Source organism: Sebastes fasciatus, chromosome 17 (assembly GCF_043250625.1).
Source record: "Sebastes fasciatus isolate fSebFas1 chromosome 17, fSebFas1.pri, whole genome shotgun sequence".
Taxonomy (NCBI): Eukaryota; Metazoa; Chordata; class Actinopteri; order Perciformes; family Sebastidae; genus Sebastes; species Sebastes fasciatus.
This window is the reverse complement of record NC_133811.1, coordinates 887,997-913,738: the sequence shown is the minus strand read 5'-3', so window position 1 is coordinate 913,738 and position 25,742 is coordinate 887,997. Positions and strand designations below refer to the sequence as shown.

The window sequence follows — 25,742 nt, the reverse complement described above, 5'->3', positions numbered from 1 at the left end:
AAATACTTGGATGGATGTAATTTTCAATCAATACTGACATTGTTAGGGCCACTGTTTTTTGTGTTAGTTGCAAAGTATTATTTTCACAGTAAAGTCAGGATATCTCAAATCGTTCTCTCTCCCAACTCATCAAATACCGCCATTAGGTCAGTGCCCTTCGTTATCGGAAACCAATACACGTGAGAGTCAGCTTAGGGCGGTAAGGGTGGAGGATGGGTCAAACAAAGACAAGACTCTCAACCAGGAGACCGCTGTTCGTGTCCCGTGTGGAACTGAAATAACGTTGACTTATTTTGTCACGTCAGTCTTTTGTCACGTGACTCGTCGGTATATCGTCAGTCCCGCTAGTCGTTTAGTATCGTCAGCTACATGAGTCCCGTGAGTCGCTAGTCAGTGAAGTTAACGTCAACCAGGACCGTTTCCTAACCCTAACTAAGTGGTTGTGTTGCCTAAACCTAACTCCCCGAGAAAACAGAAGTATATTGTGAAAGGACACTATGCATGTTACAAGTATATATTGACACGCTGTCCCCGGTCTGTCTAACAGTAATGAAAGAGGGGTACCCCGTGTGTCGGTGTCCGATGCTGAGGGGCACTGACCAAGTAGACGGCAGTTGGCGAGTTGGGAGTGAGAATGTGTCGGATATCTCGCCCTCTGCTGCTTTGATTTTGACAAAGATTTCCCCGCTCTCTGTCTCTCGCAAGTAGTCCAATTTCATCATAATGCAATACTAATTAGTAGCCCTTTAAATGGATGATGATGATTGCCTACTGTAGGAGGACCTGGAGCGACGACGTTCACTTGATCAGACAATATTAAAAGTATTCATGACATGTGGCATTGTAATTTGGACCGATTCACATGCCCCATCACTATCATATTATTGTGTATTTCGCTGATTCAGCGTACTCATTTTGGCCTTATACCTTCAGTATCTAGTATCAAGTTTCATTCATTTTGTAACTGTTATTTAAATCATTATTATTGTTGAGTCTTAGCTGGCTGGACTTTCTGTCTGCTTTTGTGCTTTTCAGTTGTGCCATTATTTATTTTAGTCAGCCTTGCACTGTCCTGGCTTCTGTTCTGTTTCCCAATGATGTCACCCATCCGGAGATGAGTCAAGGCTCTTTGAGCACCAGCACAACTAATATTCAACCTTGTTGTTTCCCTGCATGCTAAAAAGTTACTGCACTCAACTCCAATATTGCAATTTCAGGGGGACAACGTTTGGGCGTTGCAGCCCAAAAATCCTTTCAACAGAAGGAATGAAAACATAGCCAGTCCTCACTTGTAATTATTACTGGAGGACTGGCAGCCATTTTATGGATAGCGAAGCGTTGATGGGCGTGCATTCATCCATGCGACTCCCACCAGCGGTGGATTCATTACTATTTTTAAGAGATTTCTGCCTCTATTGTCACTCTGCCAGTCCGTTCTGTGAGTGCAAAACAGCTGAAAATTGTAGTAAACAACTGAAGTGCAAAATTGGTCTCTGAGCAAAATAGCTTATAAACTCCAACTAGCTGCAGAAATGGAAAACTTCTGAAAACATGACGAATAATGTTTCAACTGAACCGAAACAAATACTATTTGATTAAAAGTTTGGTTTAATTTAACACTGACTTCTAAAGGTTTTTCCTTACAAAATTATCAATATGTCCATTAGCGCTGTCACCATTTTCGCTACATGATTATCATGGTCAAACATAATTCACAATAACGCTAATTATCGCGATATATATTTAATTTTCTCCAAAACGAGCTGGAGAGAGAGTCTGTAACCATAACTGTACAAAACTGTAGAAACTGTAGAATCAGCGTTTTTTCACATTAAACTCTGTGAAATCCCAGTTGAGTTGGACCAAAGCACACAGCTGATCTCAACATAAACACAAATACACGTGGATGATGGCGCAAGCTGCACGGAGGGGGGTGCGGCGGTCTGCGCCCTCCGATTGCCATTCTAGTTTACACAATATTATCAGAGTCGTATTTACTTGGTCTAATATTTTGATATTTCACAAATAGAAGGGTAAAATATAGATCTTTTCAATTTAAATCTGTTGATAACATCTACAACCATGCTCACCCAACGCAACAGTCCACCAAGTCGGGTTTCTTTCAGAACAATTAACGAACAGAAACGTATAGAGGAGAGGTAAAACATGGGCATGCAACATACTGGAGAAACCGTACTGCTCACTCATGATTTTTTAACTTGAGAATGAAGCTTTTTAGTAGATTTTTTTGTGTTACGTGTTATTTGCTTTCATCGGAGTAACTGCAAACTCAGGGCCAAATTAACAAAAGGATTGCGTAGATTTTGTGGTTGCTAAACCTACACAAAGAAGCCAAAAACAAACAGTGTAATTCCCAAAGCACTCCTGTGATTTTTGCAAATGAGCCTCATTGCAAAAACAGTCAAATTCACAAAGATCCGCGCTAACAGCCTCACACAATTACAGTGAAATTATTAGCGTCTTCAGCGAGATGGTGGTAACTGAACAAGCTGGTCTCATACACTGTTCGTAGCTATACCTACGCAAAGTAATGCAATGTCATTTGTGTTTATCCCAAGAAATTAATTGTATGTAATCCACATAATCGTGAGCCAGGAAATATAAGGAGCAGCGACCGCAACGTAGGGAGGAGGTCAGGGTGAATGAGTCCAGAAACACCAGACTTTCACCCAGGACACTGCTGTTCGTGTCCCGTGTGAAACCAGAAGTCAACGTTGATGAATTTGTCACGTACAGTAATGTATTGCCACTTCCCAAGTTATTTTAAGCCAAACCACGATCGTTTCCTAACTCAACGCTTAACTAAGTCGTTTTATTGCCTAAACCTAAGGAAGGTGTTTCCTGTGTGGACGGAAGTCGATTTTGAAAAGACTGTATGCATGTAACAAACGGAAGTTGACGCATGTTGCTGGACATTCGTAGCAAAACCAAAAAAAAAGGTGGAATATTTTTTTTTAAGATATCATTTGAACCATTGCATGAGAATATGTTGAACTGAAGTGCATTCATACTTATTAAATCCCAAATATGGTTTCTCTCCGTAACATTCAAATTCCTTGCCTGGAGTTTTCAGGAATGTCTCTGCATCTCGTCGGTCAGGACCTGCAGGTCGCCGCCGTTGTTTTGCCTACTGTGTTCTTCATGCAAAGGCAACATTTATAATTTGCCACATGGATAACTGCAATCAGACCCAAAAAGAAGTCAGACAGAGCCGATAGCTGTCCCAAGTGTTGCACAACTCATGGTGCTATCAGCAGCCACAATCCATTCTTTGTGAATTTGCCATCAGTTGGTTGGGAGTGCAGGCCAGGAAGTCAGTTTCAAAGCCTGCTCCTTTGTGAAGTACCTGCTGAGTCATTGTAATCGATTAACAACTCTTCCTACAGATATATTGTTATTATTCTGTGTTGGGAGGTTGTAAAATTCTTATTGCGTCTTTAAACTGGACTGAAATGGGATCCAGCTTTGTGTGATCTAGGATTCCAGCTCTCCAGGCATGTTGATTAAAAAGGCACTGCAGCTGTCTTGTCTTATTCACTCATTGATCCACTGAACACTTCCCTGTTTACGCTCCGGCTCCAAGAACAAAGAGACGTAAGATGACTTGCTGTATCGTTGCATATAACACCTAACTTCATAAAACTCACAGAATGAGATGCTCAAAAGGTGTGAAAAAGGCTCAGTTGGCAGCAAAACAACAAATATCAAACAACAAAAGAACCCTTTCATTTCTAATATGATCTGCAGTGAAGTGCACGTACATATAAGAACAACAACATGATCTGATGCAGAATGGTATAAATAGTAAAAACAACATAACCTGAGAGTGTTTAACAATATGTAAAGGTCAAGACTAACAATATAACGTTGGAAATGTATCTAACAAAATTTACACATCTTTTTTTAACATTTTGTGTGACCCTGTGTTATTTATTGAGTTATTCAGTAAGATTCAAGGTGAGTATGGCTCGGCTCAGGTGATTCAAGGTGAATATGGCTCGGCTCAGGTGATTCAAGGTGAGTATGGCTCGGCTCAGGTGATTCAAGGTGAATATGGCTCGGCTCAGGTGATTCAAGTTGAGTATGGCTCGGCTCAGGTGATTCAAGCTGAGTATGGCTCGGCTCAGGTGATTCAAGGTGAGTATGGCTCGGCTCAGGTGATTCAAGGTGAATATGGCTCAGCTCAGGTGATTCAAGGTGAATATGGCTCGGCTCAGGTGATTCAAGCTGAGTATGGCTCGGCTCAGGTGATTCAAGGTGAGTATGGCTCAGCTCAGGTAATTTGAGGTGGGTATGGCTCAGCTCAGGGGATTCAAGGTGAGTATGGCTCAGCTCAGGTGATTCGAGGTGAGTATGGCTCGGCTCAGGGGGTGCTGTTGGCCTGCCCTCATGGTTTGTTCTTTTCTATGCAACATGCAACATATTAATGACACTAAATCCAACATGATTTGCTTCGTGTGCTGCTTGAAGTTTAAGGGGCAACATCACAGTTTTGAAATCGGGTATCAGAAACAGGTTAATTGCCAAACCTGATTGGCATTTACAAAAGTTCACAAAATGTTCTTTGGCCAAAAGCAAGACTGAATATTCATCTTCTCTTGATAAATACAATCCCAGATCTCACTCCGAGCTCTACAGCCAGCTCTTGTTCAGCTGCCCTAAGGTTCTGTGCTCTTCAAATATACTCCGTGATTCAGTTCAGGAGAGGTTAATTCAGCAAATATACGGCTGGGAAACGGGGATGTTCAGACAAATGAAATTGGAGAGAACCGCTGGGCAGTTAGGGTCAAGCGGTCTCTGAGGGAGTTGTATAGACACTGTTTGTCTTTTGCTTGGCCATTATCCTACAGGTCAAAGCCCTCACACAACAGTCACTTTAAGAGACCTTCAAGTCCTTGCCTGGAAATGACTGAGGAAAAATTAAATGACATGATGGACTCACATTTATGTCCAAACTGCAGTGCATCATAATTTGAATCTGTATCCATCCAAAGGCTAAACAAACATGAATTATATATTTACAAAGGTACTATTACATGTTTGTCGTACTTGTGCTGGTACCAATGCTGTCTTTAAGTGTTTCGTACATGTTGCCATTTCGATCTCCTCAGTAAACAACTGTTTTGTTTGACCAAGGCACTTGTGATTTGGGATAGGATGAGTTGGTTTCCTTGGACCTCTGGTAGCTGTCTCATGTTGTTTTGAAACTCTGACTTGTGGGCTGATTTCATAACCCAATCTAATGGGAAGGCATATACAGAGCATGACATTGTAAGGACATTTTTTACGTCATGATAACACATTTTAGGCTTTTCGCATGTCATTTATACGCCACAGGCTTAACATTGTGAAACGGCATTTCATGCATCATCTAATGCCACGTTGTCACTGTGAAACACGTGCAGTTAGGTTTAGGAAAAACGTCATGGTTGGCCTTAAAATAACTACGTAAAATAAGTCAAATACATCACTAACGCAACTTTGTTACATAACCATCAAAATAAATCAACAACACAAACTGGTTTTGAATACTAGTCTCCTGGTTGAAAGTCCTAAGTTTGAGAGCAGCAGTGCAAACTAAACCCTTATCTGTCAGTTGTTCTTCCTCTATCTTTTCCAAACCCACAGAGTACAAGACAGTAACCTGTCTCCTCTGTCAGTATCTCAGCCATCATTTCAGTAAAAACTCAATACAGTAATGGTGAGATGCATCAGAAAATGGCAGAAAATGGTGCTATTATTCCCATGAATGGAGCATCACTTCACCAGGCACTACGGTAATGTTCTGCTCTGTAAGGTTAACCACTGCCAAAGGAAGTACAGGCTGGATGTGCTGAACTCAAAAAACAAAATAAGACGGAGTGAGGTACAGAAGACTTAAAAACATGAATAAAATTGCTGACTCTCCAAAAATAAATGCCCCTTGTTCAGCAATCAAATGGATATTGTTCACGAGTGCTGAATATTTGTCAGCTTTAAACTAAGTATTGTCAGTAACTTTATTTCCCCTGACTTGAATCTTGCTCTGAGGCTTGTTATCTTCTGCAAAGCAAGATTGGGGTCAATTTCAGATCATAGCATGTATGATGTATCACCCCCCCAAACTCCACCATTCAGTCCAAACTTTTTAAGATGTAAACTGCCGACAGTCAGTCAGAATTTCATAGAAAGTCCAGAGGGAGAGACATTACGCGGCATTGTCAAGTTAATGTGTTTTATCATGAATGTTGACAGCTGAAAGGGGGGGATTTCGAGGCCAGCTCAGATCAAACATTCACCATGTGACACTGAGAAGGACTGAAACTGCCGGCAGAAGAAATCCAAAATGAGATTCTACAACTGACCGATTTGACATCAGAAGTGTTCAGCAGAAGATCAAATCAAATCAAATCAATTTATTTTTGTATAGCGTCAAATCACAACAGAAGTTATCTCAAGACGCTTTATATATAGAGCAGGTCTATGACCGTACACCATAGTTTAGAGACCCAACAGGATCCACCAAGCGCGCTGTGGCCAGGAAAAACTCCCCGATTACTGGGAAGAAACCTGGAGCAGAACCGGGCGCAGGGCGGGCGGCCATCTGCCGAGACCGGCTGGGGGGATAGATAGATAGAGAGAGAGTGAGAGAGAGAGAGAGAGAGAGAGAGATAGATAGATAGAGAGAGAGAGATAGAGAAGCAGCCACAATAGCAGTCTAGCAGCTGTAATAGCTAATACAAGTAGGACTGATAACACAAAACCAATAGTGGTGGATGGAAAGAGTGATAATACAACTATCGGAAAGCCAGCACTGTCCAGCATCTCTCCTCAGTACGTCCATGTGTATTGGTGTGGGACGTCCCTGCGATCGATGCCCGTGCGTTGGTTCCTGCAGCATCAGCATGCTTGCTGGGAGCTCTTGATGTCTTTGGCAGTGATTGAAGATGCTGTTTAATGTTAGTATGACGATGTTCCCTCCGATGTCGCCACAGTTTCTCACTAGTTCCTTGTTGATCACATTAAACATTTTAAGAAACTGCAACTGATGAGATTGTGTATATAGTATAAGCCCAATGGAAAATGCTTGTTGTAATTACAATATGTCATCATCTGAGTTGAAAGGAAATTCAGAAGTTGAGGAGCTGAAATAAAGTTTTAACCAAAGGTGGAAAAGAGCATTACATCCATACATGATGACTCTTCCTGGAAGGCTTTTCATTAGGTGTTGGAACCTGGCAGCAGGGATTTTCTCCCATTCAGCCACAAGAGCACAGAGGTCCAACACCTATAGAGAGGCGAAGTCCCTCCCCTTCCGGTGGGCTCCATGAGGACCTTATTCCGGAAAAAGAATATGTATGGTAGTCAATGGTGAGAGACAAATCATTCTTGATACCGTGTCAATTGTGCCATGAATCACACATATGATGTTTGTCAATTTAAAGTTGGTCCTAGGTTTAGTGTGAAACCGCTCAGTGAACTACATCTCTCGTCTCACACAACATACGCCATCTACACTAGCTAGCTAGCTAACTTAGCTATGTTCCACGCACAAATGAAACGTTATCTGACCTGACCTGACCTGACCCTGTTTTTTCCAGCGACTCCTGGGGTCTCATTAAGAACCGTTTCGTACGAACAAAACGGGGCCTGAAATGTGCGTATGCCACTTCCCACGCAACAGTTGTGATCTATAAAAACAAATTTGACGGGACAATGTGCGCACCGGTATGGAAACTTTGACCCATGCGTACGCACATTATGGAGGCACCGAGGTAGGGGAAACTTATGATCCACTTTATCATAAACATTTAAAACAGCAGTGTTATTTGTGCTAGTGAACCATAACTATTCCATAAGCACCTTACAAATGTAAAAGATATCATCCAACTCAAATCTCAAATCAAATTCCGCTCAATATCTCATCAGCGCTGTGTCACCATCACGTTCCCTCCACCTCCGGAGCGCAGAGGACATCGGGCCAAACTACCAACACTCGCAGTCAGCTGTGGAGCAGCTGTTGAAATCATCATCATCGGTTGTAGAAATCCAAGATTATATCAAATAGCATTAAAGAATGGCAGAACGGAGCACCAATAGCTTTAATGGCGAGTGTTTAGAGACCTCCTCACCTACAAGCACCTCGATCTGTGTGTCAGAAAAACTCCTCGTCTCTGTCTTCCTCTCGGTAGTCGCCATGATTCACCATAAAGATCCACTGATCAACAGGCTCATTTACATGTAGAAACATTCATGAGGAGCTTTGCATCGACCATTTATGGTTGAATGTGGGCATGTAGTGGGCGGAATATGAGGCGGATCCACGTGCGCACATTTCCCGGTGGACTGTGATTTATAAAGGGAACATTGCCTGCAAAGTTTTATAAGTCTGATTATTTTTTGGCGCACACCATTTTCGGCTTTTGTGCGCACGTACATTTTTAGTCTGGATCCTACACACTGTTTTACAAATGAGATCCCTGATTTTTTTATCAGCCGAAAGCATGAGCGATACCTGTTGATAGTGTGAGTTCATCCTAGTAGGAAACACACAGGTATCGTAGCTTCTGCAGCAGCAGACAAGAAAGTTTTAAGCTTTGATTTAAAAGAACTAAGAGTTGGAGCGGTCCTGCAGTTTTCTGGGAGCTTGTTCCAGATATCTGGTGCATAAAAACTGAACACTGCTTGCAATGCAATGCAATGCAATTGCGGATTGGCGGAAATACTTAATCACGCAATTATTCCAAACCAGACAGAGCAACCGGATCACAATTGGATCTCAATGGAGTCACTGGAGACACACTCGTCGTCGTATTAGTGAAATTACCTCAACTGGAAATATCCCAAACTATGAAAAACAGCTTCAGAGTGAACACACAGTGTGTCCATATACTTTTGCCCGAATTGTGTGCCGGCTGAGACAGGTGTAGACCGCACAGAAATCCTGCTCAGAGCAACTTCTGACATAAATTGAGTTTACTTATTCCTTAAATCCTCCTTAATGCACTCTAATCTGAATCATCCATCCGTCTCTTATGGAGCCAAGCTGAAATAGAGTATAGAACTTTACCTTTAGGAAGAAGTTAAGCTTCGACATGAAGGTGAAGAACTACAAACACTTTGAAATCCAAAGACTCATACTGATGCTGCACTGTTAGAGCGATGTGTTTTCTTTCTTTCAAAGGTCGATTTCTTCCTTTTTGGTTATCATCCTTTAAATGAGGGGGGTCTTGAGAGTTTGCACTCGCCAGTGAACATATTGAGTCGCTAAAGGTCAGGAGCAAATGGAACACAGCGGGATAGAACAAAGAGGTTTACTCGTTTTTCTCAGGTCGAAGGAAGTCTTGAGGAATTGAAAGTGCCCTCTGAGGGCAGACCTTGGATTTGGTGCTGTTCCTGTACAAGCGCTACACATGGCCCCTGATGGAGAGGATATTGGACTGCGAGTTAGCGCTGGCTAACAAGGTTGACAAACCAAAACGCAAGAGTAGAGGGAGAGGAGGAGAGAGGGAGGAAGAGAGGGGCTTAGGGGATCTCTAATGAGATCTGGGAGAGACAGTGAGACACCACAAAGGTGAAACTGAGCAGTGATGAGTCAGCGTGTTTGATGGGCTGTGAAATTGCGGTTAGCTCGTCTAGCCGCTGCGCTATGATAATGAGTGCCATCTTGAACAGCTGTGTACTGACCTCCTCCCAGCCTCTCCCATTGGTGTAGGAGATGACATCAAGCAGGGGGTTGGACAGGTAGCCGTCACTGTTGAAGGAATAATCCCGCCCACCGATGGATATGTTGGTGAAGTACCTGTGAGAGGAGACGAGAGCAGAGAGGTGAAAAAGAGATAAGAGAAGGGTCAAATTACAAGCCTACAACATGTAGTCCACGGAAGGGGAGAAGGAAATAGATGTGGAGGTATCTCAGTCTGGTTATCAAGACACCATGTCCCGTAGAATTAGTCCCTGTCCCCTGTGGAAGACTAAACTAGCTGTTGTATTCATTAAGAAAGTAAAATAAATATATGGCATAAAAAAGTTTCACATTTCGTAAAAAAAAAAAAATACAAAACTCAAAAAAAATAAAAATAAATAATTTGTCTATAATATATATGATGTATATTTCCTGGTTCACGATTACGTGAATTACACACAAATTGATTTTGTGGGATATAAAGGAAATACAGTGCATTACTTTTCGTCTCTAAAGCTACGAACCGTGTATGAGAGCAGCCTGATCCATGGTCATCCATTCCTCTGGTGCCAGAAAGCAGATTGAAATCAACTTGTTTCAACACACAACCATAATACTTTAAACACGCGCCATAGTATCTATTTAAATATAAACTGTTTCTTAAAAGTATACCAGAGAAAAGACATCAGGCAATTTGTGCCCTTGTGATTTTTCTTCTTTTTTTTTTGATAAAAGAGAAATCAAATAAGAAACGAGAAAATAAAATCAAGTAAAGTAGTCAAAGCTGTGGCGGTATAGAGCCGAGACCTTCACTGTGGGGATTCTGCGCTAAACAGACAACACGTGTCTGTTGATATGAATCCCATTGTTGAGGTGTAGAGACCGTGAGGGGGGACAAACACAGAGTTTAATGAGGAGGTGACGAGGGGAGGCAGAGTCTTCGGCTGCTTTCTGCTGTCACACGGCAGCGGGAGGTTTGCAGAGAAGAGAAATACGGGGGAGGAAAACTGAGAGAGAATAAACATCAGAGGACAAATACTTGAGAATAATTTTAATACCAGGAAAGACAAATGCAAAGGGCGCTGGTGTGAAGCAGAGAAAGAGCTTTACCTTTGATGTTTCTTAATAAAATATCAACCTTAAAAGCTTCTGGAAAAAAGCACATCAAAGCTTCCTGATGAAACCATCCCGCACACTCACAAACACACGGGCGACCTCGCTGAAGGAAAACCTCAACAGCATCTCGAATAACACTTAATCAACTGCAATCAGACTTCAAAACAGCCAAAGATATGCACTGCAGAAATCAGTTTAAACAAAGAAATACACTGTACACTAGTAACTACTGTGACTACGCAGTCAAGAGCACAACTTACTCTACATGTTAGTACTAATAGTATCTTCTGAAAACCAAGTATCTCCTTTTTATATCCCTGACATCAAATAAATAAATAAAATTTAAATTTAAAATTTAAATAAAAAAAACTCTGCTGCACATAAGTGGTGTGTTTCAGGTACACACTGCCGTGGTTGAATCAAAATGAATAGAAGAGGAAGGACTGGGCGGATAACAGCGACTACGGCTCTCTATCGCTGAACAGAGTGTCACATCCAGAGAGAAAAATCTAAATGAATCAACAGGAATTGTCACAGAAAAATACAGTTGATTGACAACAAACAAACAAAATGTGCCACCACAGCGGGGGGCTCCGAGTCCACAAGATGTCATCAAAACCAAAATGCCTGAACCATTAATTCCATAACGTGTCTGTGTGTTATATCATCTAGTGAGCTGAATAGTGTAAAAGAATTACAGTCAATTCATTGCCATTTGGGGTTGCAACCAATCATTTCCATTATCAGCAAGAAAATAGTGTCAGCTTAAAGGTCCACCTACTGCCTCTTCACAGTCTCTGATGCTCGAGTAGTGTTTCAAATATCATCCAGCTTCATCTGATCACTGAGGACCCTGAGCGGGGGTTAAACTCCAATAGAAGTGCAACTTAAATTAGTTTAGTGCATACGGTGCTCCTTAAGGTCAAAATGAACATTTAGTCAAAAGTTGATTCATTTATTAAACGTTTGATCCGTAAAATGTCAGGAAATGAAAAAAGCTTATGTGACATCTTCATATTGTTTGTTTTGCCCAACCAATAATCCAAAAGTCAAACATATTCAATATATAACACAAAGTAAAGAAGCAAATCTTTAGATTTGAGAAGCTGGAATGATAGTTGATGTGTTTTCTGTCAATAAATAAAATGAATTAATCACCTAATTGCTGTTTAAGATAAGATAAGATAAGATCTTCCTCAAAACAGCCAAAGCCAGATGCTAAAGGCTCAGTGTGTAGGATTTGATGGCATCTAGTGGTATTGTTGCAGATTGTAATCAACTCAACTCCTCTCTGCCCACTCACCTGCTGTTGACCTCGCTCTGAGGCCATCCATATCATAATAACACTACTTTAGGAGCAACAGAAGTCAGACGGCGGCTGTCGGTACTACGCGTTTGCACTCTGCAGCTCACGTTACCGCACTTTCACAAGTGTGTCATGAAACTACGGTGGCCTTCAGGTAACATACAAACATTAACGTCTCTCTGCAGAGCCAGAGTTTGGTTTGTCTGTTCTGGGCTACTGTAGAAACATGGAGGACTCCATGAAGAGGACCCGCTCCCTATGGAGATTAGTTGACCAACTGGATGGCTGTGCTGAGCAGGTGGACACTTTACACACAGGGGCTGAATCCTGGATTATCTCAGTGTCAGATACTGGAGTAAACTGTCCTAACTGCCTTTAAGGGTTCAGCATGTCTGAAATGAATGAGGCAAAAGGAAAAGGGTTCATTCATGTAGGGAGTGGCTTCAACCAAGCCTGCTGTCATACTAAACCTTCTACTGCATCATAATAACCTGCTGGTCCTTCTGAAATATGTCTGTCCTTTGTACACACTGTGTCTTCAGTGAATCATTCAAATGAGAATAAGGACAATAAGGACAATAAGGACAAACCCTGTCAGATTAGAGTCCCCTCTAAATGTGCTTTAGGAATGTTTCCAGATGCTGGTAGATGATCTGAGAAGCACTGAGGCTCTTACAGATAAACTTACAGTGACCAGACTTTACTGTCACACTACTGTCAGACAAAGATAGCGTGCACACAAGCTTGCACAACATAGAAACAATAACTAGAAAATTTCGCAAGAAATTTTGACCAGTGTGCCTGGTGCTGGGGGGATGGGTGGGGGCTAGGGGTGGTGTGTGTGTGGAAGGGGGGGGCAGATTCAGACTGTCTGAGGTCCATAGTGAGGTCATAACTGTAGGCCCTTTCGCTGCGTGCGTGTCTGTCAGTGGTTGCCATGGTGATTGGGGGGCCGTGAGGAGTGTTTAGTTTCCTGTTAACATACAGTAAGAGTTGAGGGATTTTATTTTGAAAAGTAGGTGAATACTTAGTTCCTGTTATCATACAATGAGAGTTGGGGGCTTTTAATCACAGGTGTAATTGATCACATTAATTATGGCCCTGATCCATTGAAGCCCTGGTTTAGAGCATGCTGGCTCACTTAAATGGCGTGATACAGTAAATAGTGTGCGTGTGTGTGTGTGTGTTAGTTAGTCAGCCTGCTCTGATTGGCTAATGTGAATCAGCTGTCTAGCAGCAATCTGAAGTTGCCGTGGCGATTGGAAACTGCTGCAGTGGGGCAGTTTATAATAGGAGTTAACCAGAGACGTACATGTCATAAAAGTACTTCTACGACAGAAACCGTGACTCCTATCGCTTAGATTGTTCATGAGACCAGTTAGGAGTCTCTGATGAACAAATGGTGCGACATTTGGGTCTGTAGTTTCAAAAATGTGACCTCGGCGGCAGTTTCGAAAAGTAGTAACTTTTTTCTCTGATCCAAAACATTCTGTGAAATTTAATATGGGGCCCTATGGGAGCGAAGCCTGCAGTTGCTCTCATGTTCAGGCATGTGTCGCAAATTGTGTAAGTCCAACTGATTCCATAGCTACATGTCTGCGACCGGCACAAAAATACCTACGTTTTGATGTATTAATTGTGTATGAGGAGTGGACGTTGTGGGCTACAGAGCAATTTGTTCGGAAATTTTCAAAAAATTTCAAAGCTTTCCCGCACTCTAGCGATGATGTCACGCGCTCTAGCCCTTAACGACCCACGCAATACACACCCATTATAAAATCTGAAACGGTCTGAAAATTTCACAAAACGTAAACTGCGATTTCGTGAAAACCGTGCCAGCTATCAAAAAATTTCCATTTGGCCAAATAAAGTCCCAAGTCTCGTGACCCATTTAAACTTTTAATCCCGTTTCTACGTTAAAGTATGGCGACTCTGTATGGCCCCAAAGAGGAGTGATTTTGAGCACTCGTCACGTCGATTTTCAATGCATTCCAATGGAGAAAAAAATCGCGCTTTTGCGCGATTTTCTCGGAAACCGCTGTGCGAATCTCTTAGTCAGGTCATAGCACACGATTCCCGATCATTCCGCACGTTTTGATGTAATTTTTGTACCTGTGCTGGCAACGCTGCCGGAGGAGTAGCGCGGCAAAGTTTAGGCAGAAGTCAGAAGAAGAAATAAACGCGTCGAATAATAGACCAGTGTGCTTTGCACAAGGCTTTGCCTTGTGCTTCTAGGCACACTGGAATTATGAGTTGGGTGCATAATCCTTAGTGGTCCACTATCTGAATTATTTGGTCAAAGTGCAAAATATCCCTCAGGTCTTATGTTGACTTTGAGCTCTGCATATGATTTATGAATACAGCGAGGAGTAGAAATAATGACAAACAGCATTAGAAAGCAGCTTACAGAAGCTAGAAATCCGGATATTATATGCATATCCCAGCTATCATAGTCTGCTTTCCAATAATAAGAGTGTGAGCTTATCCCTGCTATTGTTCAGTAAATGAGATTCAGCTCCTATAGGTGCAGCTGACTGAGGAGTCACAGTCTTTACTGCGTAGTTGATTCACTTTGGCTTCATTTCCCAAAGGGGAACTGTTCGGGGAACTCTGAATTTAACAGAAACGGTCAGTTCACTAATTGTTTGAGAGGAACTTGAGTTTATGCTAATGTAGTCCTGGAGTATATGCAACACAGATAATTTACCACATTGTTGATGTGCAATGGATTCAGGAAAAATGCATGAAGGTAGACTTGAATAGCTACCGCTGCTCGTCATTACCAACAAACAATATCATCCAGCAGAGATGCAGAGGCTGAATGGATGCTGAAATTGCAGCTTGCACTCTGGAAAACACATGAAAATAGAGCATCAACAGGAAAGCTGAACCTTATTCGCTCCCAGGTTGTATTAATATACATATCTACCCTACCATATAATCATACTGTGGTGCTTTTCAGCAGCCTCTTTTAGCCCAACATCCGTCATGTGTTTGATAGGTAAGCAGTGCAACGATAAACACCTTAACGCAATTATATCTAACCCGTTGGATCCAACACAGCTTGGTCAGTGGCCCTCGGCATCTTATACCGAGGCACCCAGTAGCATCGGTATGAGGCACATTGGGCTTTCAATTCCAATGTAAACCCACGTGCGTCATTATTAAGATGGTCACAGTAACTGGCACAGTATAAAGAGCAACAATGTCCACGCTTTTGGATAGACGGGTCAAACAAACACAGGACTTTCAGCCAGGAGACCGCTGTTTGTGTCCCGTGAGAAACCAAGTCAAAGTCGACTTATGTAACTTCTGTACTTGAATCTAGACAGAACACATTCAACACGCCAGCTACAGATGTAACCTCACACACCGTGCCATCTCTGAGGGCACTTTGATAAAAAGGTTGCTTGTACGCCTCTGAATTCATGTCCACCTCTCCTGTGACTGGAAAGTGTTTGGCCTCCCTGGCAGGAGTTTAGACCTCTAACCTGCTGCTGTACCCACATGAACACCTGTTAACTGACATCTGGGTGATCCCAGAGGACTCAAGCATTTCTCTGTCACCTAGTTTTACCTCAGCAAACAGGAAAAAACACATATCAGCCTTGAGGTTCAGAGTGGCAGAAGTCAAACATGTCTCCATCCCTTCTGCCGGGCAGTGCCACTCTGCAGCTCGGTGTGGGATACTATCCTCCCTTTTTTCTCCCACCCCTCCATCCTTTATTCTTCACCCTCCCTCCCTGCCTCTGCTTCCTCCTTCCGCCCTACCGTCTCAAATTCTCTTGATTTTCTCAGGCAGAGTGTACAGTAGAGTGCAGAAGAGCAGTGAACCAGAGGTGACAGCAGCGAGGAAGTGGAAAGAACAGCAGGAGGGGGGAGAAGGCGAGGAGAGCAAAAGAGCAAGAGAGAAGGTTGAAGAGAGAGAGAAAGAGAAAAAGAAAGAGAAAGAGAAAGAGAGAGAGGGGAACAGAGAAGGAATAAGAGAAAGAGACAGCGAGGGAAAATGCAACAAAAGGGGGAGACGGACGCAGACGGGGAGAGCGTGTGCGATACAGAGAATGAGAGAAGCACAGTGTGCTGCATGGCACAGGAACATGAGCTGGGAAGCATCAAACAGGTTCGCTACAGGCACAATCCAACAGCTGCCTCACACACATAAAGGACAAATCCAATGAATACATGTCAGAGAGTGTTAGTGCTCGCTAAATCACTCAAACTGCAACCAATGTTATCACATTCACGTTAAATCAGGGCCGGAATTGAACCAAAAAAGGTGCCCTAATTCAACAGCTGTATGACATGATCATTGCATGTGTCTTGGATATATTTGTACATATAAACTGGGAAAAAAAAGTTTGGAAACTTGTGTTTGGTGGGTTATTTCTCTGTTGTTACAATGTTAATTGTCATTATATTTTACATGGTTGGAATGCCTGTATATTTACCTTCACAATGAGGTCCAACTTGTAAGGATCATGCATTTGTGGGATGAGCAGCACAGCTGATTATGTGGGTAGCGCCCAAGAAAAATTTTCCAAAATGCTCTGCTAATGGTAAACAGTGTATTCTCATAAGGCTACCAGGAAGCCTGCAATGACTGCCCTTCACCGTCAGGCCCATTTGCGCTGCTGTCGACAACACAGACAATGGAACCTGAACATGTGGGGGAAGGTCATGTTCAGTGATGAGTCCAGGTTCTGTCTGCGAAAGTTGGATGGCAGGGTCAAAGTATGGAGACGACACGGAGAACGCTATGCTGATTGTTACACCGATGGAGTAACAACTTTTGGTGGAGGCTGTGTCATGGTGTGGGGCGGCATCTCCCTCACTGGAAAAACAAGGCTTGTCATCATTGAAGGCCATCTCAATGCAGGGAGATATCAGGATGAGATTCTGCAGCCAGTGGGGATCCCATATCTCCACAATCTGGCACCTAACTTCATCCTCCAAGATGACAACGCTCGCCCCCACAGAGCCAGGGTTATCACAGACTACCTCCACAATGTGGGAGTAGAGAGAATGGAACGGCCTGCCAAGAGTCCACACCTCAAACCAATTCAATACTTGTGGGATCAGCTTGGGCGTGCTGTACGTGTTAGAGTGACCAACACAACCACGCTGGCTGACCTGCAACGAATCCTGGTTGAGGAATGGAACGCCATCCCACAGCAACGTGTGACCAGGTTGGTGACCAGGTTGAGGAGGAGGTGCCAGGCTGTTGTGGCTGCGTATGGATCTTCCACCGCAACTGAGGCTCCTGACGGTGTATTAAATGAATAAAGTGTAAAATAGCCAATATGTCTTGTTTGTTCCTTGTTACTGATAGAGAGTTCAATCATCCAATCCACCAAACAACTCAAAACAAGAGTCAATACCAACAGGAGAATACACTGTTTACCATTGATGGAGCATTTTGGAAAATTTTTCTTGGGCGCTACCCACATAATCAGCTGTGCTGCTCATCCCACAAATGCATGATGAAGTGTGACATCATTGTGAAGGTAAATAAACAGGCTTTCCAACGATGTAAAATACAATGACCATTAACATTGTAATAACAGAGAAATAATCCACCAAACACAAGTTTCACTGCATAAAATAGGCGTATATATATGACATACATTTCCCAGCCTGTTCGCACGAAAACCTTATAAATGCCACGATAATGTGCAAGCCGTTTATCGTGCATTAAGTACGCCTTTCTTGATTTCCACGTCATTTGTACGCCTTGTATCCTCTGCGAAGGGGATTCTTTCACAACAATGACCCGCTAGCTGTACATTATCCCGCTTCTTAAACAGCTATTTACTTAAGAAATCAATCATTTGACACAAAAACGGTCCTCCAGAGTCCAAGATCAGAACTGCACCCATAGCAACGGTCTGTTATAAAGAGATAACAGACCGTAGAACGTAGTGATTGACCTGTTCTCCTGTTTTATTTTGGTATACTCACCTTTGTCTCTGTTTTGGCTACTTCATTTCCTGCCTTTGTGTGTTTCCCACCTGTGTGATTGTCTGTCCAAGGCCTACTGAAAGAGGCTGGGACACGGGTCTTGTCATATTGGGTATAACCCATGCGCAGTGTGTTGTGAGTGCAGACCAGATTTTACTGGCCGTGTGTTGTACTTAAAAGGTATGACGCGCTGATGACGTGTGACATCTCCTCTTTTCACCCTTCTTGTGTCTGCCCTGCCCTGATTGTTTCCACCTGTCCCCCGTTAGCCCTGCTGTCACCTGTCCCCCGTTAGCCCTGCTGTCACCTGTCCCCCGTTAGCCCTGCTGTCACCTGTTCCCCGTTAGCCCTGCTGTCACCTGTCCCCCGTTAGCCCTGCTGTCACCTGTCCCCGGTTAGCCCTGCTGTCACCTGTCCCCGGTTAGCCCTGCTGTCACCTGTCCCCCGTTAGCCCTGCTGTCACCTGTCCCCCGTTAGCCCTGCTGTCACCTGTCCCCCGTTAGCCCTGCTGTAACCTGTCCCCCGTTAGCCCTGCTGTAAACTGTCCCCCGTTAGCCCTGCTGTCACCTGTCCCCCGTTAGCCCTGCTGTCACCTGTCCCCCGTTAGCCCTGCTGTCACCTGTCCCCCGTTAGCCCTGCTGTCACCTGTCCCCGGTTAGCCCTGCTGTCACCTGTCCCTCGTTAGCCCTGCTGTCACCTGTCCCCCGTTAGCCCTGCTGTCACCTGTCCCCCGTTAGCCCTGCTGTCACCTGTCCCCCGTTAGCCCTGCTGTCACCTGTCCCCCGTTAGCCCTGCTGTCACCTGTCCCCCGTTAGCCCTGCTGTCACCTGTCCCCCGTTAGCCCTGCTGTCACCTGTCCCCGGTTAGCCCTGCTGTCACCTGTCCCTCGTTATCACCCTCCTTTCATTGTGGACGTAGTCTGTGTGCTCCCCTTTGTCTGTGCCGGTTCATTGTGGTGTTGTAGTGAGTGTCCCAGCCTCTCTGTTCCCAGTGATCTCCCCGTGTTTCTCAGACCAGTCTTCAGTACTTTGACTCTGATCTTGCCTAGTGTTTTTGGATAGCTTTGCCTGTTTCTAGATTGACTTCCCGTGTACTGAACCCTTGCTGCTCAGTAAAGACTTTGTTCCTGCTCTACTATGAGTCTTGTATTTGAGTCCCTTGTCTGTTTGTGCCAACCGTGATGGATTTACAAAGGAAGCAGTTAATTACACAGTCAGATCCTGGTACTGTCCTCCCAACCTGTTCTCACTGAGACACACTCTGCCAGTAATAACCAGCTCATAAGCCAAGTTTAGAGGTGGAATTTTTAAGAAATCATAATAGAAATGATGACATATTGATCTTGATTATGAAATATTTACTTTGGCAAACTCAATCCAAGGAAAAAAAACTATTACTCATTATGATATTATAATTTTTAGCACATATCTATTACTGCCAGAGGCAGTAAATATGTTCATGGTAAACAAAAAGGAATCAATAACACACAAAATATATATATATATATAAGGTACACACATTCAAAAATAGCCATTGAACAACCTTTTAGATGTGGAAAGGCTGCAAAAAGGTAAAATACCTACTTTTATCTTGTACCAGTCATTAAAAAACTGGCATTAATTTCTGTGAAAATGTCACAGATTATGACTCTAAATTTCACCTGTAAACCATGAGGTAGAACCCTGTGAAGGCCGGGAGCAGAGGGAAGGATGAGTCCGAGAGAAATGGGTGAAAGAGTGAGAGACAAGCAGGAGGTTGAGCTGCTCTCCGTCTGTATTATGCCTGCACAACGGCAGAGCTGAGACAGAGCCTGATTTAATCAATGAATTCATTACTGGGACACGTGACAGCCGTGCTTCAAACAGAAGGGGAGAGAAAAGTTCCCTGTGGAATCATCCCCTGTTTTATTACTTTACACACTGAGAGAGAAGAAGAGAGAAGGAGAAGAAAAAAATCAAGTGAATTACAGGTGAAAGTAAAGGGATAAAGGAAGAGAAAAGGCAATAGAGAGGATTTAAGCCAGAGAGAGAGAGAGAAATGGACAGACTGACCAGGGTTTGAAAGCAGCGATTCAGGGATACAATGGAGGGTAAAACTCAGCTCACCCCAGTTAATCCACCTTTTCATTCGCAGGAATAAAGTTTACTCAGACCTCCATCTGCTCCAGCTCACAAAGGTCTGGAGAAAATCTTGTCACAAAAACCTTGAATAACAAGGTCTGAGGAGATGTTGAGGTGGCCGTCTGACTCACTCAGTTTGATGACACATACAGCTGGAAAAAGCGCGTCTGGTTGAGGAGGAACAAGTTGTTCTTAACGCACATCTTTCAGTTTAAAGTGTAATGACTACCCTTTGTGTCCTCCAGACAACCAGCTTAACCGGCATCCTATGTATTCATATTGGATGATTCCGCATTTAACAATTAACAGCCACAACATTCAGTGCTGATGCAGTGTCTTCTCCATGTAGCGAGGCGGAGAGTAAAAGGATGTGGAGGTTAGATTGGTGGGCGGGCATAGTGGGTGATGCTTTAATGAATTAAAAAATAGCAGACTTTCCCCAGGAGACCGGCGTTCATGTCCCGTGTGAAACCAGAAGTCACTGTTGATTTATTTGTAATGTATCTGACGTACTTAAGTAACGCCACTTCCAGAGTTAATTTAAGCCAAACCTCAGTCTTTCCTAAGCCTAACTAAGTTTACTTGCGTAATCCTAACCAAGTAATTTTTTTCTAAGCTTAACTAAGTAGTTTTCTTGCCTAAACCTAAGGAGGTTGTTTCCTGTGCAGACGGAAGGTTATTTTGAAAAGACTGTATGCATGTAACGAGCGTAAATCGACACGTGTTTGTAGGAAAAAGAACGAAAAAGAAGGAATAACTTTTTTGTAAGATATCATACAAACAGTTGTATGACAAAACGCTGTTCAGTTGCCTAATGCCAGCCATCCCTTTACCATAGTTTATTTCTCGTAACCATGATGCTTCCCTAACCTTGACCGTAGCGTAGTTGCCATAAACAGCCATTGAATGGGCGTTCATCACTACCATTCTAATGCTTCAGACAGGCAAAATTGAACCAACCACGTTGTGAAAGTGAAACTTAATGTTGGGAATTGAAACAAAACAACTTTACGTTTAGCAGCGGCTCCTCCTCCGGCCAGGAGCAGAGCTCAGCCTCGCTGCTACGCCGGTCCCCACTGGGAGCTAACACCGACACCACGCTGGGCCCGCTGGAGGGAAGAGAGACACGGGAGAACCAGAACCAGGACGGCATGGGGCAGACTGTCAGACCCTTCTGCAGTAAAATTAGAGGTTTTCTAAAGGGACCCCGGTGCTCGGAAACACTACCGCTTTTGTACAAAGGGACCGCCAAAATAAAGACAAAATGAAAGTTCCTCGTTGTAGCTTTAGTTACGTAAGTTACGTGACACAAATACAGTAAAACAACTTTTGGTTTCACACGGGGACTTTTCGTCTCCCGGGTGAAAGTCCTGTGTTTGTTTCAACTCCTGAGAATAATACAGCGCTGGACACGTAGTGTAGTACAGCTGAGAACATCTGCATGCTGCTGCTGGAAACAGGGTTGATTGAAGAGCTGAGACTGACCCATAAATGTGTCATAAATCCCAAACTATGAACTTAAAGAGGCTAAAAAGCTCAGAAGAGTTGCAGAGCTGGTGATAATTCACTGGGTTTGTCACGACAGGGGATTTATTTGAGAATCATTCGATTCATTGTGTATATACAAATATGAATGAATAAAGCTTTAAATAACTTGTGATTTGCTCATGTTGAGGGTTTCCTGATGACCTAATGGACACTACCATGGTGGTTTAGGCCAGCTGGTCAGTCAGCCTCAGTGTTTCTCAGCTAGCACAATCTCTCACTTGGTGATATGCCTGTTACTTTGCCTCACTGCTCTGCCATTGGCCAGCTTTTTTTCTTTTTTTTCCTGATCTATCACTATGAATGCTGTCAGAGCCTGCCAATTAGTGTGTGACATGACAGCAGATACTTCAAATAACACTACAAAATCACAGATTTCTTCTGGTACAAATGATGACTCAATCCTGTACAATTTGTTCAATTTAATGGAAATTTTAAAATCAAACAAACTGAGCTGAGTATTTTAATTGATTCATGTTTACTAGCACTGATGTCTAATGATGAGAGCCAGCAACACTGAGCCTGTGTGTTGGCAAAACGGGTGGCTGGCCATCATTTCATGAGGTCTCATTAATGTTCTGGATAAACAGAAACAAATAGAAACAGATCTACCGGACCCATAAATTCCCTGCATGGTTAATGATGTTTAACATGTGACTGCTGGTTACAGTTCTACAAGACTTAGAGTCCATCCATGAATTGATTGAGTTAATCTGCACACATCAAAGCATTTTTATATGAAAAAAGCATTTCCATCACCTTTTGTTGCTAATTGAAATGTTCATGAATCCTAAAAGCTATGACAAATCCACCCTCAGCAACTGATGAGGACAAAAATATTAAAAATATAAATACATTTTCCATTTCTATTCAACACTAACAGGGTCTGAAATTAGCACCCGCCACCCGCCACCAGCCAAATGCAGGTAGATTGTTGGCAGTAGTGGGTGAAATCATCAGGCCATCCGCCACTTTGGCAGGCAGGGAAACGCTAGTGACGGAACAGAGAACCGGTTCCTAGATGTCCGATTCCTCGGCATCTCACGCCCCCGTGTCTAACGATTCTCTTATTGATGCTTTCCGACAGTTACGCATGCACAATGAAGCATATGCATACTGTAATGTTTTAGTTTGTTTGGGACCGGAGCCACAGCGGAGAGAAAGAAAAGCGCTCCAAAGCATGGCGCTACTAAAGCTGAGGGGCACACCCTATTTCATCCCTGATAATGCGACACTGTGAACAACAAATACTGTATGTGTTGAAATGAACAGGAGGAGAGTTAGAAACGTTATACCTGTTAGCAGCCGGTGGGCAGCACAGTCCTGACTGGTTAAATAATGGAGCTACTAACATCATGCGTTCAAGCACTGTTCAGTAAATTGAGTATTGGGCGGAGGTAAATATCTTCATCATGATGTGTACGAATGCAATCTTGTAAAATAACGTTTTTGGTGAGAAATTTTAATAAACATAGTTGTTTGAAGCAGATGTAGATGTGTAACACATCATTAAAACTACTGATATCCAGAGTTTGTTTAATCAAAGCAAATATTGAAATATAAATATAACAATGTATTTCCTCATCATTTAAATTGTGTGTTTTTATGCAAATAACCATTATAGATGACAATATGAAAATACAGTACTCTGTACAGTACCCTCCCACCCCAGAACAATAGTGCTCACCGGAAGGTTATTCGAACACAGTAATTTACCATGCATATCATGTTTGTTGTGTAAAATATATGGTACATTGAATGACACCAGATCTAAAATGTTATTCCTTCATTTAGTGCAGAGATTTGAAAAGTGGCAGATCATATTTCTGAGTGGCAGACAAAAAAAAGACTAGCCTGCTACAGTGGAAGGAAGGGAAGAGAAGTTCATTTCAGACGCTGACTTCTAATGACATTCATTATAATTCATGAAAATAAACAAAAAAAAAAAACATATTCTCTGCTGAGAAACAGAAATCTGGACTTTTATGGGTGCAAAGATTCATGTGTTCATACCGAGGCTGGACGGTAGAGTAGAAACAGACAGATCAGTCAGAGAGACAAACTGTGTGTCTGTCTGATATGGAGTGAGTACTAATGGTTTACGGTCCTGTGTAGGAAGGTGTGTGTGTGTGTGTGTGTGTGTGTGTGTGTGTGTGTGTGTGTGTGTGTGTCCCAGTTGTTACGGGAAAGCTTTCTGTGTAAGAGTAAAAAGAGAGAGAGTGAGAGATGCGGAGTTAGAGAGAGCAAGATGAAAAGAAAGAGAGTGATCTAGAGAGAGAGAGAGAGAGAGAGAGAGAGAGATGGGCAATGATCAAGAGCCATTTTCATGCTTCTTCTAAAGAGTCTGGGATTTGTCAGCATTTATTCTCCATCTCTCTTCATCTTTCTATCCTCTTACGCTCAATTTTATTTGCAGGAATGTTGATGTGACATTTACATAAATTATTGAATATAATACATTTTAAGGAAAAGTAGTCACAAGAAGGCAACTCAAACAGTCCAGTCCTTTAGAACAGTGGTCCCTATATGTTTAAATGTGTGTAAATGTGACTATTTAACATTTCATCTGGAGGAAACTAAGGCGCAGTATGGAATGATAAGACTCTCACTATCTCACTTGCCATTCCATGCTGTAGCATCACGTTCCCATACAACTAAACTGCATTCTCAATTATGTTTCAAGAGAAACATATTTTCTCGGTCACAGTTTTAAACATGTAATTAATGTTGCAAATTGAAGAAAAAAAAACGACTTGGTTATGTTTAGTAAAACATCATGGTTGGGCTTAAAATAACTACGTTTGTTACGTTGTTTAAGTTTTGGATATAAATTAAAATAAGTCAGTGTTGCTTTCACACGGGACACAAACAGCGGTCTCCTGGGTGAAAGTCCAGTGTTAGTTTGACCCATCCATCTAACCCGACCTCCTCCCTACGCAGACTTGGAAATGTATTTGTGATACAAACGTAATCCGGGAAAAAATGTTTCCCTCGAAACATAATTGACAATGCAGTTTAGTTGTATGGGAGCTAGAGCTTTCAATCCATTGAAATATTTAATCGCGATTAATCGCATGATTGTGTCTCGATTCGTGGGTACCCATAGAACCCATTTTCAATCTCATATCTTGAGGTCAGAGGTCAAGGGACTCCTTTGAAAATTATCATGACAGTTTTTCCTCGCCAAAATTTAGCATCTGTTTGGAGCGTTATTTAGCCTCCTTCCAGACAAGCTAGTATGACATGGTTGGTACCGATGGATTCTTTAGGCTTTCTAGTTTCATATGATACCGGTATCGTCACTCTATAGCTTTAAAACTCAGCCGTTTGCATTAATGCATGAAAGAATTTAGTGGCGTTATAAAACGGATTTGCATTAACATGTTATTATGGAGTTAACTTTGACAGCCATAATGGGAACCATGAGTGGATTTCAAGCCAATGATGTGATGATGTGGTGAAGATGTGCTAGTTAGTTGGTACAACCTAAGTAAGAAACCACAATCTACCCCTTCTCTCTGCATATTCAAAACTGATGCACTGACAAAAAAACAAAAAAAACAACAATGAAAATGTAATGTTTTTGTGAAACCATGTTGAACAGCAGTTGGCACCAACCTTGGTGACAAATACCAAGCTGATAGCCAGACAAGAATGTCCCTATTGGCTTGTTTGGACAAAACAAGCCACACTTGCAATAAAAAGAACAACTTGTTTGTGAATAACTTCTACATTTGGAGTCAAAGCTCAGTGCACAAAGCTAGATAACCATTGCTCTTGTGTAAGCAGAAGCAATGAGAGCCTATAGCCTCACCCAGATAAATAATCAAAAGCCACCTCTGTTATACGCTGTGTGCTATTTATATCCAAGGTCGCGTTGTATTTTGATCATTTCTCTCCAAAAGGTCACATCCTTTTCTTTTTGGTTGTGGGTGACTCGGTTGGATTTGATTTTTGTGCTAATGTGATGTTGCCCTGATGATCTTTGGCATTCAGTAATGTTAGCGAGTGT

The 25,742-nt window shown here is 42.6% G+C and overlaps 1 protein-coding gene across 2 annotated transcripts in view; it reads right to left on the bottom strand.

Annotated features, from left to right (window-relative positions):
* grin2da (glutamate receptor, ionotropic, N-methyl D-aspartate 2D, a) overlaps positions 1-25,742 on the bottom strand; it is a 317,340-nt gene that overhangs the window by 93,903 nt on the left and 197,695 nt on the right. For both annotated transcript variants that reach the window (XM_074612865.1, XM_074612866.1), the window contains one exon: positions 9,688-9,802. In XM_074612865.1, coding sequence (XP_074468966.1) covers positions 9,688-9,802 — 115 coding nt within the window. The remainder of the gene's footprint in view (positions 1-9,687; positions 9,803-25,742) is intronic.